General features: G+C 46.4%; 1 protein-coding gene across 1 annotated transcript in view; it reads left to right on the forward strand.

The window, feature by feature from the left end:
* Positions 1-8,644: 8,644 nt before the first annotated feature.
* Positions 8,645-18,760, forward strand: part of NEO1 (neogenin 1) — a 175,067-nt gene continuing 164,951 nt past the window's right edge. Inside the window, exon 1 of the mRNA XM_058811045.1 lies at positions 8,645-8,962. Coding sequence (XP_058667028.1) covers positions 8,848-8,962 — 115 coding nt within the window. The 5' untranslated portion in view covers positions 8,645-8,847. The remainder of the gene's footprint in view (positions 8,963-18,760) is intronic.

Consider the following 18,760-nt stretch of genomic DNA (forward strand, 5'->3'; position numbering starts at 1 on the left):
GGCTCAGGGCTGAAAAATACCATTGCTTTGCTTCATGGAATCTAAATGTCCACATGATACAGACATAAAGCTCAATTCCTGCTCAGCCCTCACCAAAGGGTTTTGGTCATGGAAGGAGTCTTTTTGAGAAATTGATTTTTGTTGAATACCTACACTTCTGTGCTTTCAGACACTTCTGATAACAATTTCTGATAGCCTGAACATCTTTCTTGACCAGTTCCCCACTTTTAGCAATATAAGTTTGTTCCAAGCATCTGAATTCTCTCCAGTTTTTGGCAGTGATGCTTTTTAGCTGAATTCCTCTGGGAATGTGAAGGCATCTTGCTTGTGCCCAAAATGTCCATTGCCTGTATAGCATAAGAGCATTTTCCTCCCAAATTTCCCTGTCAGCACGTGCCTTCACTATGGGAAGAGGAGGAAATGCATTTCAACTTTTGGTCCTTCTAAGAGCATCCCTTAAAAATGTGTATTAGAGCAGAGGGAAGCAGGTGGAGCAACAGCCTGGGCAGCATTTACCCTGTGGTGGTTTCTGGTCACAGGGAACCTGGATCAGCACCTTCACCTCTTCTTGGGGTGGTGCTGTTCAAACCCCACTGATCCCTCATGGATTCAACTCCCCACCTTTTGTTTGTCCCCACCTGCTCCCTCTGCCCCATTCAGTGTCTCTGAAGGCCTTGGTGTCTCACTTGGACACAGAGTCCTACTGTGACCTCTCAGACACATTTCATGTTTCCCAGAATCAATAAGTTCTGCTGCAGTTCCAGGAACAGTCGATGAGTCCCGTCAGGTTCCTTTAGGAGGAACAGAGGAGCAGCCTAAGGATGACATTTCTTAGGGAATGCCGCCCAGGCATATTTATTGTTTCAAATCCTCTGACTTCAGGGCTCAGGCAGAGCCTGCAGCCTGTAGCACTCATGTAATTTGATTTTAAACCTGCCACTGAGGTGCTGAGGGAATAACAGCAGTGGTAGAAGCCCTGGGTGACAGCAGACCCAGCAATCCTGACGTGCAGTGCCCAGACCTGTCAGGGAGATCTGAGGGCTCACAGCTCCATCACCCCTGTTCCACATCCCATCAGAGCCCCTGGTTTGCTCTCCTGGCTTTGATCACCAGCCCCCTGGGATGAGCATGGAAAGGTGGGGGAAAGGTGGTGTTTTTGCAGAAGTATTGCCCTCAAGGGATATTTAAACAACAACAAAAAAAGTGAAATGAATGTCTGTGAAAAGTGTCAGATTGGAGCTTGAGGAGTCAGACTTCACCTGTCTGAAGGCTGTCCTCATTCTCCCTGCCAGAGTTCTCAGAACAGCACCATTCCTTGGCACAAAGTGTGTTCTTTGCTTTTCTTTTATGTCCCCATATTGCTCAGTCCTGCAGCTGAGAAAGAGTCAGACTGTGCTGATGGGGTAAGAGGTTGCATTGGTGATACCAGGAAGGAATGTTGGCTAATTCACCCTGGTTTTAGAGATGCTTAAGAATTGCAAGAAGTTAGAATGATTTTAAAATAAAATGTATGCAGAATGAGTGAATAACTCTGCTTTAAAACCAGGACCTGCTGGGAACAGAAGCCTATTTCTCTCCTTAGCAAATCAGGGCTGCACCCTGCTATTGCTCTCTGGGAAGAGACCTCCATGCTCTCCTCTGACAGCTACATCAGAAGGGCTTCTCCAGACTTTTGCAGCATTCCCAGGTGCTGCAGCACAACCTTTCCTGGCAGCAAGGTGATTTGGGAAGCACCATGATCACAGTGTACAGGTCCTGTGGCAGAAGAATCTGCCAGGGCTCCAGGCATCCTCCTGTGGCACACTATGAGCTTGGCATGGAAGCCCTTTGTAAACCAGGTCTTGTTCTGAAAAGTTGAATTTTACAAAGGGACAACTGTTCAGCTTTGTCCCTTTGTCAGATAATGTGGTAAAAATGAAGTCCAATATTTCCTCCATGAAAAATCCATTATATTTATAGGAAATTCCTTCATAGCATTTGAAAGGGTGGTGAGGTTTGTCTGAGCATTCCAGTTGGAGGAACCAAAGCCAAAACTATGACTTTAAAGGGCTGTCTGAGAGTGCATGAACAAGACTATTACAGCAAACAGGACTCTGTCCCTGTCCCAACCTATTGTCCAATGTCTTTATTCCTTCCTGTTTCTGTGGTTCATTGTCCCTGTCTTCCCTACATCATAGCAGTGACTGATTGGAATTGTTGAATTAGTTTTGAATTGTTGAAGTAGCAGACTGAGGTAATTTTGCTCTTATTTACTCTTCCATCACAAGGTCCTAATAGCACTCTGTGCCTCCAATTCTGCCATTTAAAGCAGAGGGACACTTCAGCCACCATGTCCAAGCAATGACTCCTGGAATCATTGTTTCTGTATATTCAGTTTTAAACACCTGAAATCACAGTCTGAGATACAGAGCAAAAGGAAGGACACTGTGGGAATTGTGGGTGTTGACACAACAGCCAAGTCTATTTGGTGTCAGGTTTTATGTGTGGACTTGCTCATGTAACTCTGGCTGATCTGTTTGTATCTCTCACAGATAACTAGGCCTTTTGTTTCCATTTCCAGGAAACACATGTGACTGCAGCTGTATGACCCAGCACCTCAGCTGGCCCTTTCAGGTGTCACACAGAAAGGGCCAGGCTGTGCTGCTGCTGGTTCCTGCCATGGGCAGAGGTGAGGTTTGTGAGGTGTGCTGGGATCCCTAGGAGTGATGGGCTGTGCTTTCCAGGCATCCTCTGCTGCTGGTCTAAGGTTATTTCTTTGATTTCCCAAGCCCAGAGGCAAATGACCATTTCTGTGTGCTGAGCATCAATTCTTTCCCTTTTGTTCTCCTTTCTCCTCTCCACAGTTTTCCTCTCACTTTGAATTCTCTCAGTCTCACTTCCCCTGGCACAGGAGGAAATGTGATGGTGTTTACAGAGCAGGAGCACTGGGACTCAGGAGATGTGGAAGGTGGCCCTGCTGCTCTACCTCCAACAGCTCTCCATGGTTCTGACCTCCTGTCAGGATAACCTGCACTAAAACCCTTCTGCCTGTTCCTGTGTGATCCTACTGTGTCTAACACAACCTTTAGGCACTCCCATTATATGAATGAGAACAAGATTGTTGGTGTCAGTAATTAACATTCTTGTGGGATTGTTGGAAAAGCTTTGGGATAAACACCACCTGGAATCCTTGCCTGGCTTATGTGGTTTTGAAGAAGCAGAGGAGACTGATCCTGCTCGCACGAGAGGGCCTGGACCATCTGTCTCCTCTCTTACTGGATGTGCAGAGTCTGTCAGGCCAAAGATGAGTTGTTGCAGCTCAGGGAGAAGTGGGACACAGAAAAGTGAGGGGATGGTCAGTGTGTCCCCAGTAATGATCTCATCTGAGAGCAAGGACTGATGACAACGACCAAAACAGGAAAACACAGTCCCTGTGAGCACCTGTGGCACAGTGTCAGGCCATGACAGGCTTCCAGAGATGAAATCTCACCCTACTGACATGGATGACAAAAATCCCATTGACTGCAGTAACATCAGCCTCTCCCCTTGGGTGTTATCTGCATTTCTCTCCTTCTGGATGCCCAGAGAGCCATATCCCACATCATTATGCACTTCCTGATAACACATGCATTACCCTTTTCTTTCAAATTGCTGATTGGATTCCAGTAAACCCTGCCTTTTGGATTCTAGGTTCCCTCCATCTACCTCTGAAAACCCTAAATAAACAAACATTGGATCAGACCTCAGCAGCTCCCTTGCTCAACAGGGGAAGCCTTTAAAGCATTTTACACCAACTGCCCTGTTTGTGTTTCAGACTCTGTCAGCCTGGCACTCAAGGAGCTCCACCTTCCTCTCAGCCTTCTCAGGGAACTCACCTCAGTGACTGGAAGGTCTGCTTCCATTTATGACCCTCCGTGATTCCAGGGAGGAGCTGGAACTCCTCATGACCTCAGGAATGACAGAAGTACATGCTGGGGATGGAGGGTTTCTGGCATATGACCTGCTAACCTAAAATTTGCTTGTCAAAGTCCAGAGGATGACTTTTAACCTCAGAGCAGTTTGCAAAACCACATCTGTGAGCAATAAATGTAAAAAATAAATGAAAAAAATAAATCTAGATCCTATTGAAGGATGAAAGACAGCACACCTTGCTAGGCACTGCTGCTGGAATCAGGATGGAGATTGGGAATAATTGGACAGGCCATGTGCCAGATGCTGTCCATGAATGGAGCCAATGCCTCACACAAGGGAGGCAGCACAGCAGGTTAAACTGAAGGTATCTCACAGCTCTAAGTCTTAAACTTAACGAGCCACGTCTTTATTTGTGCTGCAGCCCCTTCTTATCCCAAATTGCCTTTACCAGCTGCCAGAGGATGCCTGGTAACAGAAAATTCTCTGGATAACAATAAATTGGTGTAACGATTGAGTGTCACCTCACATCCTGCTAAGCAATAGAGAAATCACGATGAGAAAAATAGGCACGAGCAGAGTGGCACTGAACAGTGCAATCCTAATTCCATCACTCTTCTTGTGGGCCACAGATAACCCAGAGCAATTTACAACTGCTCTGAAGCGGCTCCAAGTCTCAGCAGGAGTCGGGAAAGCTCCGTGCAGCCTCGGGACCGAGGAGTCGCACAGATCAGGGGAGTTGTTGTTCCATAACCTTGCCTCTGCACCAAAACCAGGGGGCTGCTTTGGAATGGGAAGCACTCCAAGCAAAACACAAAATTTTAATCACTGAAATGAGGGTCCTCCTCTGCTCCCTCTCTGGAGAATAGTCTGTCTCTGATGATCGTGCACAGACGCCCAAAGAAGGGAAATTTTGGATTTAAATCTCGACGTCAGCGTGTGAATGACAGCGTTAAATCTTGGCTGTGAGGCTGAGATATCTCCAAGAGGAGAAAAACACTTTTTCCACTTAAGTGGCTGAGGTAGAGGAGGTAAATATATTGTCTCCCACTATTAAAGGGCGAGGAAATCATTTATACATGTGTATTACACCTTTGCACCTAACAGTGGAGTTCTTTTTTAAATTCAAGAATCTAAAAGTTTAGAAATACCAACATTAAGGTGGCCTATGCAACTGTAATTTGTCCCTTCCATGCATTTGCATTATGATACAGTATTTAATTCTAATTAGATCACACGCTGTTCTTTCAACAGGTTCCTGGCCTCACTCATTGTACAGAATAGACTGTGCTCACTAAGTAATAATTTTATTTTCTCCTTGCTGTTCACTGTGTGGCCTGTGCTTTATTTACAGCAGACTATTCAAATATTGTTCTGAAGACAGATTTATTCATTTCCTCCCGAGCTTTTCCATGGGACTCATCACTATGGTATCCAAGTGCTTCACAAACTCTAATTCATTTTCTCAACACTGTAGCGAGAACTGGTGTTGCCCTTATTTTACAGGCGAGGAACTCGGGTGTACAGATAGAATAGTAAAAAATATCTTTTCATTTCAGAGATCCAATTAGAAATATTCAATGGCCTGATTTTGTCAGAAAATAGAACATGGCCAGGCATCTAATTGAGTCAGAAGTTGTAGAAATTCTCAGTTATTGCAGATTTATCTGCAAGAGTTCTTCATTTCTGCAAGTCAGGCTTCAAAATGTGAGCCCAGGCACTTGGGCAGTGCTGACTGCACAATCAGTGCAGCGCTGGGCAGGTCTGTTTAGGGACTGTGCTTTGCATCCCACAGATTCCAGAGGCTAAAAATCCTTTCTGGGAGCAGCAGTCACTTGCCCCACCCACTTGCTTGCTTGCCCAGCAGTTCCTCACAAGGTGCATAAAATACCCACATCTGATTTTTGCAGTAAATGAGGTGGAAGTTGTTGGGGCACTTGCCTGGGTTCTCTGACCTTGGCTGAGTGTCTGAGCCTGGCATATCCTTGTGCACTGGTTGCCTTTATCCTGGTGTTTGATAACTGGGGAGTGTGTTGCAGTGCAGCCTGATTACTGTTGCTTTATTGAATATGTACTTCTTTCCCATGTAGAGATAACCCCAGTAATGTAATCCTGAGCTGACATCGATGCAGGCCATCAGCAATGTGGAAATTTCCCTCTGTGATGAGGGATGTCATGGCTGGCACAAGCTCCAGCACTCCAAGGGGGTGAGGCACATGCTCAGTGTATTTCAGGTACTGCTGACTGCTTTCCAGGTGGTGTGCATTTCCATTCCCAAGTCCTCACCTTTCTGCTCTGCCCCAGTTTCTGTCATTCCCATTACTACATCACTGTCCCAGTGAATTCCCTCTTCCCACAGGTCCTGTTGCATCCTACACCCAGCCTTGGGGTCCTTTTCCCAGCTCTTCCATCTGATCCTTTTGCCCAGCAAGCTCTCCCTCAAACCATGATCAGAGCTCAGGGACAGCTCCCAGTCCTGCCAGGCTGCACGTCTTCCTCCCAGCAATTCTCCCATTTCCACTCTGGTTTAAAGCCTTCTCCCAGCAGCCTGGCTTCCAGACTCCTTCTTAGGAGCTTTGCTTTATCCCTCCCTCCAGGCAGACGTGTTTTTCCTTCTGGCTGCTCATTCCCTTTCACCACCCTGGAGAACCTGTCTCTCTCCAGAGCCTCTGTGCCTGCCAACTTACCTGTCCCAGCCCCAGTTCCTGTCCCCAGTGTGTGTTTTTCAAGGAGCTTCCTGCTCTGTGTTTCCCAAGAAGACTGGAAGGACAGGTCTGCCCTTCCTACCTGCGGACATGGCATGGTCCAGAGCAGCCAGGAACTGGAGCTGCAGCTCCAGCCCTGATCCCACAGCCCTGGGCTGTGCTGAGGATGGAGCTGCTGGGGAGTGGGAACACCAGGAAGCTCCTGCCAAGAACCAGCAGGATTTCAGGAGGGTTTTCATAGCAGGGTTTGAGGGAACACCTCTGACAAAGTGACCACTCTCATTTTCAGGCTAGAAAATTCCTGACAGAAGGAACAGAAGGAGAAATGTTTATAATTTAACCCAAGGTATGAACTTCAGATGCCTAAATTTCAGCACAGTGGTTAGTCTGGCCCTATTAAATGCGACTGAGGGCAGGATTTTATGATGGGAATTGCTAACCAGCTTTAATAGGAGTTACACTACCAGTCCTGCCTTTTAATCACCGCTTCCATTTTCAGGATAAATTGCAGCTGGTTGCTGGTAATCCTTGTAGCATATCAGATAGCAGCATAGCTCGGCAAGGGTAAGCTGGAGAAACCCAAACATCCTTCTGAGGAGGTAATTATTCCATTGTGAAAATGCCCCGGGATAATTTTAGTGGCCAAACCCCCTGTTTCCTGACAGAAACATAAAATAATGAAGCAAGCTTCACAAGGAGAGACGCCTCAGACACCTGTATTAGCTGGTGCTTTGCAGTCACGTCAGCGTTTAATTCACTGTGTGCATTCCCTGTACGGCAGAATCCACACCTGCGTTTGGGGCACTGAGCACTCTGCCAGCCTCTGCCTCGCACAAAACCCTCTCCATAAACAAATCTGCAAATCCTGCTGGATCAAGAAGAATTTCACGGGAATATAGAGCTGCCCGCAACAAGAGGGACACCCTTGCCACACACACCGAGGTTACCAAGGGAAACTTTCCTTAACAGGAGTCTCACAACCAGCGTAAAAGCCTGGATTTTTGGAACAAAAAATTTAAAATTCGTTGTTAAATGTTTTGCAACGTGTTTTGCAGGGGATGTACCCATGTTACATGTCCTGCGGGTCTGGCTCTGTCCTGGTTACCTCCAGCCCCGGTCCCATATAATTTATGTCCTGAACGAGACGATTCAATTAGTCAATAATAAAATGAGCAAGGACACCGTGTGCATTGTAAAAATATAATTTAGTGGGAAACAAGCTGAGATGGAAAAAATATCAGGGTACGCTCCATATGATTAATAAAGGAGGAATGTATATTTATAGTTTTTATTGTGTCCTTTCTAAGGAGCCTGGATGTGGCAGTAGGGCTGGAACGGGCTGGTAACGATGCGGCATTCCAGTGATTTGGATTTGAATGGCAAATGCTGTATAAAACTAATTACCCCCAGGAGGATGAAAATACATCGCATTTGCCTTTTCGGAGCATGTCTGGCCTTTTCTTCACGTTATTTATCTTTGAGAAGCATGTTTACTGGGAGAGGCGGCATCCCGAACAGAGCAGCAGAGTCGCTCCCAAAGAAAACAAGTTTCCGCAAGTTATTTTTCTGCATTTAGCTCCATTTCGGGTTTCTGGGCGGCTCTGGATCGCTGGTAACCAGCACCATGGCAGAGCAGGGCTCCCTCTTCCCACACCCTCCGGCTCGCCACATAGCGGGGATACCCGGATTGGTGCCGAACCGTCTGGTTTTCCATGTTTTTACGTGTGGAAAACGCGCAGGTCTCGCACTCATGCTGAGCTGGTCCAGGAGAGGGGAAAACATGGATTTATTGCCTTAAAACCCACGAACTTTACGCACCGAACGCCTGAAGGGGGGGGGGGGGGGGGGGGGGGGGGGGCAAAGCGTCGCCCCTCAGGAGAGGGCGGCGGCCCCGCCCCCCCGCGGGCGCACGCGCAGGCGCGGTGGCGCGCGCGGGGGGGCGGGCGCGCGCACACCTGGCGCGGGGGTCGGGGGCGGGAGGGGAGGAGCGCGCGCATGCGCGAGGCGGGGGCGGGCGGGAGGCGGCGCGCGCCCCGCGGGGTCCGTCTGAGGGAGGGACGGAACGGAGCGAGCGAGCGGCGGAGCCCGGCCCGCGATGGAGTGAGGGAGGGAGCGCGGCCGCTCCGCCCGCCCGCCGCTCTCCCTCCGCCGCCTCCGCGCAACCCGCCCGGTAGGGAAGGAAGGCAGGAGGAGCCCCCCGGGGGAGGGGCTGGCGCTGGGTGCAGCCCGGCTGCCGGGCGCGGGGAGTGGAGCGATGGCGGCGCGGAGAGCCCGGCGGCTCCTCGGCTCCCTGTGCATCGCCCTTCTCTTCGCGCAGCCCGCACCGACCGGCGCCGCGGCGCGGAGCGGCTCCCGAAGCCTCCTGACGGGTAAGAGCGCGGCGAGACCCCGGCGGCGGCGGGCGCGGAGCTGTGAGGGGGCGCGGAGGGGTCCGGGGGGCGGCGGGGCCCGGGGCGGCCCCGGCAGGGCGAGCGGTGCCGAGGGGCTGAGCCCGCTCCGCTCCCACCGTGCGGGCACCAGCAGGGGCCACTGCGAGCCTCGGGGAGCGGCGGCGGTGCCTCCCCGCGAACAAGGGACATCTGGAGCCCCTTCTGCGGCGGATTGAACGCTTCACCCACCTGTGCTCCCAACTCGCTGGTACCGGGGAGGGGAGCCAGGCACACCTGAGAGGAATCAGCCTTGCACCTCACCGGGGAGGGGAGAAGGGCACACCTGAGGGAAATCCGGCTTGCAGCTCACCCCTGAGGGGAGAAGGGCACACCTGAGGGGAATCAGCCTTGCAGCTCACCCCTGAGGGGAGAAGGGCACACCTGAGGGGAATCAGCCTTGCAGCTCACCCCTGAGGGGAGCCGCGCACGGGCGGGCTCTGCCCCGGCTCGGGAGGGCTGCTGGAAGCGGCACGGACTCGGTACCGGCAACCTGTGGAGAGAGAGGAACTTGCCTGGGAACTGCCGCAGTAGCCCAGAAATGAGCGGTCTGGCAGCGTTTCAGCCGCGGTAGTTCTCACACCTTTTACCATTGTTGTCTTTAATGGTCCATGATTGAATCCTGGTTCTTTATAGGCTACGGAAAACGTAATCTCAGCCAGGTGAGGCAGGAGAAGGCTCTCTCAAAAGCCCTTGCATGAGACCATTAATACCACAGAAGCCTCCTTAGCTTTGCAGCGATGTTATCTGCTCGTTATGCCAAATGCTGGCTTTAAAAAGTAACTTCTTTATTTCCTTTTTGCCAGCAATAAGCTAGTAGGATGCTTGAAAGAAAATCTGGTCTTGAATGCTGAGTGCTGGGATTAAAAAAAAATACTCCCTGTAGGTTGATTGAATCCTGGTATTTTAAGAGAGAGCTCTGTGCAAATGGAATATGGGAAAAACTGCTGGTCAAATGAGTGTTTTTTAGCAATTTGGGAAAGTAAGAATGGTTAAATTCTGACATTAAATGGTGTAATTGTTCTGTTTCAAATCACATCAGGCAGGATCTTCCACGGTGGTTCTCATCTTGGGCACCACTGATGGAACCATGTGAGCTGACTCCTGTTGATGGGAATATTTTTATTTATCCTCTTACACGGTACAAACTTTACAGATTCCAGGTCTGAAGTAGATTTTTTTCTTTTGAAAAATACTACAGTTTGACTCAATCTGCAGAACATGTGTAACAGATAAGTTACTTTGTTATGTGTAAAATCTTGCCACGTAGTGATTATTTTCTGATATTCCTGCTCTCCTGACAGCTCAGTGGTCTCATGGTTGCGTTAGTAGCTCTTTGCTAGTTTAAAATAATCTTTTATGGTTTGAGGAAATCAAATGAATAGGTGAAGTTTTGTCTGTTGGAGCCAAATATGTGAATTGAGTCTGCAGAGGGGGGATGATGTGGAATAAAACCTTCATTGGAGCAGGAATTTAGGAGTATCAGTGTGGAAATCGTGGAAGTTCAGGTGAGCTCCTCCTCTTGTGTCCATGGATGTGTCCTGTGGGATCCCTGGGGAGCACCAGGAGCTGGGCTTTCCCTGTCTGAGGGTGTTTGCACCAGTTACTCAGAGGAAAGGGAGAAAGGCTCTCTTAGCTCTTTGTCTCAATAGAGAGGATGTGTAGTGGATGGAGTTCATTTTAGTTCCCACTATTTCCCATCTAATTGCCAGTAGTTTTTCTTAAATCCAGGATGTTCCACATACTTTTATATGGGCAGGTGCTCACAGGAGAGCAGACTTGGGTGCAGCTGTTCCATGGCATGAGTTCTCCTGTTGGAGTTCAGATGTGAGGGGGTAGTGCTGGCCTCTGTTCCATGCTCTGGGTGCAGCCTGATCTCTCCCGGATGCTGGAGGAGCCTCCTCAGGCTGATGCTGAGGGCTGGAGAGGCAGAGGAACAGCAGCTTTGTAGGTCCAGGTGGAGCTTTGGCTGTGGGACCCACAGCTCTCCTTGCCAAGGCTGAAGTGCTGCTTGTATGTCCAGATCAGGGGGTTTTAATGCAAAAAAACCCCAATGCTGGCATTTTGGTGTGGGTCAAAGTGCCATAAATGAGCAGAAGTTGCAGATTTGGAAGCTTGTATTCTTTGTATGGAGTCATGTGTGTTGGAGGGACATTTGATCCTGTTTATAAATAGCTCATCCTGGCTCTGAAGAAGAAAAGAGTGCAGCTGAATTATTTTAGGGGAAAACTGTATAACTTCATTTATTTGTGTGTCTGCAAACAGCAGTGTGTTTTCCATTGTAGCTGGTTGCTCTGCAGATAAGGCAAGATGAGCTGCTGATTTTGGAATTGGGACAGCATTTCACTTAGCTGAGGGAATAAAACAAGTCAGGAAGAAGCATCAAATTAAGCTAAATCCTGCCTCCTATAACTGTTTGTAACTGAGTTGAGATAAGCACAAAAACTTGGATCTATACAGATTGCATTATTAGAAATAAAAATGAAGCTGGTGTCACCTAATTTTAATAGGAAAGCTGTGATAGCCTGTATACACCATTAAGATTGCAAATGAGATTATTCAGAAGCAGGAAATTTGTTCTGCCTCTCCCTGGTATTGCTGAAGTCCTTGGAGTTGGTATGTATTTTGCTTTTAGAGGACAAGCTGCTGCTTTGGGAAGTCCCAGTGGAGCAGAGTTAGCAGTTGCTGGGCCTGGAGCTGCAGGAGGAGCCCAGACCTGAAGGGGTCTGTGAGCAGCAAGCTGGGAAGTGCATCCAGGTGCTGCTGATGGGATGCTCCTCCTGGGGAGCAATGGGGGGATGGAAAGCTGAGGATGGCAGCACAGATCAGCTGGGTCCCTAGAAACAGCAGGTTGTCATTTGTTTCTGTTGTGTGTGTGCTGCTTGATTATTTCTAATTATATCCCCAGTTAAAAATAGAGCAGAAATATTCTGGTCTCGGTTACGTCCCAAGTCAGTTAAGCACCGCTCTCCCTGCTTGATATTCCTGTTCCATATGGACAGGTTGCATGTGGCTTTTGCACTGCATGTTTATTACTCAGCTAAGAGAATTACTTGACTGGCTTATGAAGCTTTCCTAATAAACTAACACTTCAGTTCCAGAGTTGTCAGGTGTGTGCACACCTGTGCCTGGTGTTCATCATGGTGAAAAGCAGCAAACAAAAAGTGTCATAAAAAAAACAACTTGGCTTAGTTACCTTGTGTTACCTTATCAGTGTGAGTAAGGAAGTTACCTATGGTAGATATTTCCTTATACAAATAAGAGTATTTGGTTGTTCCTGATGATAAAATGCCCTTGTGATTTACACGAGGTTGACCTTCAGCCAGAGATGGTCACAGAAGGCTGGAGACTCTGTAGGCACCTAGCTGGAGTTTGTTGTATGGCCAAGAGAAGGAGAGTGATAATAAATGAGAGAGAAAATGAAGTGGGAGTTGAGGAGAACTACACAAGGAGCAGTGCAATATTTTGCTTAAGGTTTGCTTTCACGCTATTAAAACATTTAACTTGGGCAAAATCAGCCTGAGTGTCACGGGGCGTTTGAAAGTGAATTTTATTATCATCACCAATGTCATGGAGATGATTTGGTGTGTAAAATGTGTGCCAGTGTTTGTAGCCAACTCTAAGCATGCAGTGGTTTTCTGGATGCAGGATGTTTAAATGCACTTTGCATTGCCTATGAGGAGCTGTAACTGGTTGGTGCTGGTTTCCCATGAGGAATCCCTGCCGGTCTTGGGATGTCTCTTGGTGGAAGGGAAACTCCACTTTGGCTTAGCCAGTTTGTAGGGGTCTCAGTGGGCTCAGATTGCAGCTTCCATGCTGGATGCAGAGGGGTTTTCACCTTCCTCCAAGGGGTGTGGATTAGGTGTTCAGCCCCTGAGAGCCCCAAGTCTCAGTGCAGCCTTTGGGAATGGCCATGGAGGCACAGGCCCGTGTTTGCCTCTCTGTGTGCCAGGCTGAGAGGGGAGAGCTCTCAAACACTGGGATTGTCCTGCCAGAGTCAGACACACCTCTGGCTCTCCAATATTGAAACATAATGCCCCAGGCTATTGATTTTTTTAAAAAGGCAGAATAGTTCTTAATAGAGCAAATGCCTCAGAGCAGTGGAAACAGTCATATTTTACTGATTGGGTGCTATTGATTTCATCCTCCAGTGAAATTGCCAAGATGAAAGTGGTAATCCTGATTAATTCCATATAAATAGATAAGCCTGATTTGTATGTGTACAGTTGCAGGGTTGTGTAGGAAAACTGTAAGCCTGCTTTATGTGATCTATTAGGTGCTTTAATTTCCAGGGTTTTTACCATTTAGTATTCATGCAGAGGAGCATCTTAATTTTACAAAAGAAGCAGACTATCAATTTATGATAAATCCTTTTTGCATCAGTTAAAATATATTTTTTTCCTCATTAAAGCTGCCCTTACCAAAGGCAATGAAGGAATTGGAATTTTCTGCTGCTAAACTTTCTTGGGATTTTGGGTAATTCCCTGGAGTGTGTAACAACCACAAGCTGTTTGATTTGTGCAAAAAGAGAAGAGGTTTAATTTTAATGAAAAGTAATAAATTACTCTAGAGGATTTTTTTCTTTTTACATCACACTAAACTTATCACTTCACTTGTTGCTGCTGAATGTTTTGGGATTGGGTGTATGAGTAGGAAAGAAATGAGTTAAATCCATTAAGGTGCTGTTCACACAGGACTGCCCATCTGGGAACTCACTGGGCTCCAAATACATAAACTTGGGTATTTTTTAATGGCATCACTGATTCTCACTGCCAATCTCTGAACTTTCCTGGTTCAGCTTTGGGTTTGCTGTTGTGATGTGACCAAGACTGAGCATGGCATTTTTGGGAAGGAATGTAGTGGTCATTCAGTCATTTAACAATGTTTTATTTTCCTATTCCTCTGACATTCTAGCTTTCATAGTTTTCCAGTGAGAAATTTCATTTTAAGTTGATTTAAAAACAGTGAATTGTACAATGGAGAGAGCTTTTTGCCCCTCCAAGTGTGTTGTTCTCCATATGTTAGCTGTGAATTTTCTTCACTCTGGAGCTGTTTGTGCAGCTGGCTCGGTGCTGGTTACTACTGCAGAAATTCAGATGTGTCTGCTTACCCTGAATTTCTTCATTTGTACATTTTAATCTATTGATCTTCTTTTCCTTAGTGCATTGCAGAGGTTTTAGCTTGTGTGATGGACTGTTGTTGGTGGTGTGGATTTTGATGACTCAGTTCTTTTGGGTCTCATCAAAGCATGGCAGTTGGGTGATAATTTTTGGTATCCTCTAGTCATACAATTTTGTTTGGAGATCTTTTAAAAGTGGAAAGGCTGTTTTTTGATTAAATTACCCACTAATTCATCCCTCTGCTCAAAGAAATTGTGCACTACTGTCTGTTGTAGTTAGATCAGATTTTAATTGTTATGTATATGGCTGTGGAGCTTACTGTGTCTTTATTATGTTTGGTTTTGTTATTATTTTAAACCCCCATGTTTTTGTACTTCTGCCTGCTGGTCCCTTAAAATTTCCCTTTGTCTCTCCTAGTAGTACTTGATATCCTTGGGGGTTTCAGTGCTTCATCAGTTGGACTTTGCCATCTGTTTGTTTTTTTTACTTTCTTTTTGGCTTAGAAATTGGTGTCACTTACAAGAGGTTTTAATTCTAGCTCATATATCTGGAGTCCAAATATATTTTACCTTTGTTTTTTGCCTGCTGCCTGTCTTGGATGCCTTGGAGCTGTCAGGGTTGGTGACACTGGGTCAGAGCGCAGCCAGCACAGTTGTCACCGTTATTATTGCGATACTTTGATGGATTTGTCTGGTTTGATGTGTTTTTAACTGGTGACATGTGTCCAGTGCTGCTGCTGACCTCGGGGTGAGCAGGCTGTGCTGAGGGCTGCACCAGCGCAGCCTTGCCTGTTAACATATTTAACTTAGACTTGATATGGTTCTGAGGAGACTTTGTGCTTATCTCCAGCTTCCATTCATTTCATGTTCTGCATGGAGTTCCCAGCCATTTAATGAGTGCTTTTCTGGGCAAGTTTTGCTGTATTTGTTGTGTACTTTATGATGGTATTTTGAGCCATGGTAAATCTCAGTTTGTCTTCATGTTTATGTGACACTATGAATAAATCCAATATCTTTATTATCTTTCTATGTTTCAGATTGTGTATTTATAACACAGCATTGCTCCCTACATTGTCTGGGAAATAAAAGCTCCAGCTCTGATTGTGTTGGTTCCATTTCTTCCTTTCATCTTCCTTTTGGCAGAGGCACCTTTGTGTTGCTGCCATCACTAACAGACTTGAGCACTTGGAGGCAGCTTCCAGGTTTTTTTCATTCCCTAGTTCTCAGTGTAATTGTCCCACAGCTTGCTTCCACTTGGACTGAGATGGAGTCAAGCTCTGGATAAGCTTCATCCTTCTTGGCTTTCCTCTGTAGTTAATGAGCCCAAACATCTCCTCTTAACACGGCCCTGTGGTTTGTGCATTGAAACCTTAGAATGTAACTGTAGTGAGGAAGGGAGAGCCACAAATAGAGGTGTTTGGATATTCCTTCTAAAAGTAGAACAGCCTGCCAAAAGTCATTGAAGTCATTAGACCTGTCATGACTTTTAAAATTGAGCAGTGGAGTCTAGCTTGTCTTCAGAATTTTAAGAGAGGTCACATGGCTTTAAAAAAACAAACAGAAGAATCACAGAATCATTTAGGTTGGAAAAGCCCTCCAAGATCGAGTCCAGTCATTTCCTCAGCAATGCCCAGTGCACCACTAAACCATGTCCCCACATGCCACACCCACTTGTCTTAAAGAACTGAATAATTACTTGGAATTATGGCTGTTGTAGTGTTGTGCATAGCAGAGAGGAAAGCTGGGTGTTAACAAGAAGATGAAATATTTCCAAAAGTGATTTATAAAGCCAAATGTTCCAGTTTGAAAACAGGCAAGGAAGGAAGTATAAAAAACTGGAAATAAAGGAAAACTGCATGCAGAACCATTTTTTGCTGTGGTGAGACACCTCAGCAGTTTGTTGTACGCTCTAGTGCTGTGGGGATTGGAATTTTTAGTGGTGGGCTGTGAGTGCTCACCTTGCAGAAAATCCAGGTATTTTGTTATTGATTTGTGAGTCCTCCATCAGGAATGTGCTGGGCCAGATAGGAAACACGGGCAAGATGAAGTTGTAGCCAAGTGTTAATCCCATTTCGGTGTTTAGTGTCAGTGTTCCAGGCTGGCAGTGCCACTGCAGGGAGGGGTTCTGTGCCCTTCCTTGGCTTTCCTGGGTGTTTGTGGAGCATGTGGAGAATTGAATCAGATCCCTGCTTTCCTGCCTGCATCAGTACCCGTGCTGGCAGGAGGGAGAGGGTGACATGGGCACAGGGAAGGGTGACATGGGCACAGGGAACACTGCCACTGCTTTCTGCTGGGGTGGGGATTGGCATGGGATTGGAGTATGAACAGCACTGTGAGCAAAATAACATTGTGTCTCTCATGTCACCGTTTTCATCTTAATATTATGTGTTACAGCATATAGATTCCAGATCTATAGACTGAAACTTTCTCAGAAACTGTGCATTATTTATTAGCAAATTCATTGAGAAAGAAATGTTTCACGAAAGTTCATTTTCAGATTGGTAACCAATTCTCAGTTCAGCTTTAATTACTGCTTTGGTTTGTAACTTCTTTTCCCACGCTAAAATTTAATTTGTTTGTCTGGTTCTGAAGTGGGAATAAAGCTACATGTTTCATCTTAAAATACTTAGCCTTGAGGGGAAAAAAAATGCAAAACTGCCCAACAGGTTGTGGTTTCAGAGAAGGATGGAGGCCTGACAGCTCTGAATGTACTCACTTGCAGAAGTCCAGAGGGAACCTCGATTCATGATGCTTGTCTTGTGTAATGTGTCATTTTTAACAGCTGTGCTGTGGCTTTTTGGGGCCTGGACTTTCACAGTCATCCCTGTATCAATAATGAAGTCCTGGAAGGGCAGCACTTCATGGAAACCTGGTTGGAATCATAAGAAAAATTAAAGTGTTGTAGGGTGTGCCAGTATGGTTGTGAGGGAAATGGGAGCACTCTTGACAGCCAAACCAGCCCTCAAGAGAGAGGAGAATGGCAGCCAGCTGAATGGCTCAGGATGGCATGGTTATTTTTTTCAGGGTAAAATGAAGTTGAAGTGAAGTGCTGGGGTGGCTGGTGGGGAGCTGAGGAGGTGGAAAACTGCTCCCTGCCTGCACTGGGCTCTGTTGTGCTGTGTTCTTGGTGGTTCTGCAGAGCAGATAAAGTGTTTTGATTTGTCTTGGTTACCCCTTTTTACTGAAGGAGATGTTGGTGATGCAGAGATAGAGATCCTGGGGCTGATTGATATACCACCCTCTGCCAGCCCCTGTGCCTTGTCTGTGCTGAAGGGACAGACAGTCCCAGGATTCCAGCTGAAATCACAGCATCTGTTCTTAATCATTTGCAACAGCAAATTTAATACATTTTATGGGACACTATTTTCATTAGCATTAAGAGCACATAGAGACTGCACCACAGATTTTAGGTGGGACAGCCCTCCTTCATCATTTTCCCGAGTTGCTTCCTTTTCTGGAATCTGACAAGGCTTGTCTTCTGTTTGAAGTGTAAAATAGTTTATTTATCCAAATCTTCACATGTTCTTGTTTGCTCATACCTACTTCAGGTCTTCAGAGCCTTCATTTTAGCTTCTATAGTTCTTCTGTTGCTATGGATTCTTTTTACTTATCTCCTTATTTGAAGTTATGGTAGGTTTTGAAAAATACCTGGCTAGTATGAGATAAGAGATGGTTGAGATACCTGCAGTGATTTGGTAACCAGCTTGTGTTGTGGTTTTATGTAACTTTTTGGAGATGTGGATGAAAGAAAACCCACACAAACCATAAGTGCAGAAAATGGAGTGTCCTGTTGGCACAGCTGCAACACCTTGGCAGTTCCACTGAGTGTGGGTTTGTGTTCTCCCTATTTCAATGTGTTGTCTGTGAGCGCAGATATATAGGATTTCTTGTAGGTGATGTAAATATTGTAGGTCTGCTCTAAACTGAGGGCCAGAATCTGCAAGGCAACACCACAGCATGTGAATAGAGGTTTTTGTATTTCACCTCTGAGACTTCTGGAGGGGAAAATTGACTTCTGAATGTGGAAAGAGGAGAACCAGGCATCAGATGCACCCCGAGCAGGATCCAGTGCATTCCACATTCTAGGTAGCGCTGGTTAAAGGCTTTCCCTGCTTCAGCTCAGTTGGAATCTTGTGTGCTCATGGTAACAGCATGAACAGCCCCAAATCTGAAGTGTTGGTTTCTAAAGTAATGTTTTCCAGTTGTTTTCTTTGCTGTTGTTGCCAGATTTTCATTTCACTGAGGAAATCAGTCTGAATGGAAAAAGGCAGCATTCCCAGGAGCTGGAAATCTGTGCTAGATCTGATCTCTGGGTGCAATCTGGTTTGTGCTGTTTGTTGTTCTCTCTGGAACTTCTGTGGAGGCACCACTGCTCAGGGCTCTAGCAGAGCCTGAGCCTGGGCTTTGGGGTTTCATCTTTGCTTGCAAATTTATCCTGGGCAGACTTTATGGCTTTAGCATTTTCAAGCATGTCCTTTACTCATTTACTAAAATAAGGACCTGTAAGAAGTAGATTTTTGCCTTTACTTTTGTCTCATGTGATCTTAAGCATTTTCTCCAAGTTTTCCCCATTCAAGACATCATTGTTTTTTCAGAGGGATTTGAAAGGTTATCAAGTGCTT

This window comes from Ammospiza caudacuta, chromosome 10, assembly GCF_027887145.1.
Source record: "Ammospiza caudacuta isolate bAmmCau1 chromosome 10, bAmmCau1.pri, whole genome shotgun sequence".
Lineage (NCBI taxonomy): Eukaryota > Metazoa > Chordata > Aves > Passeriformes > Passerellidae > Ammospiza > Ammospiza caudacuta.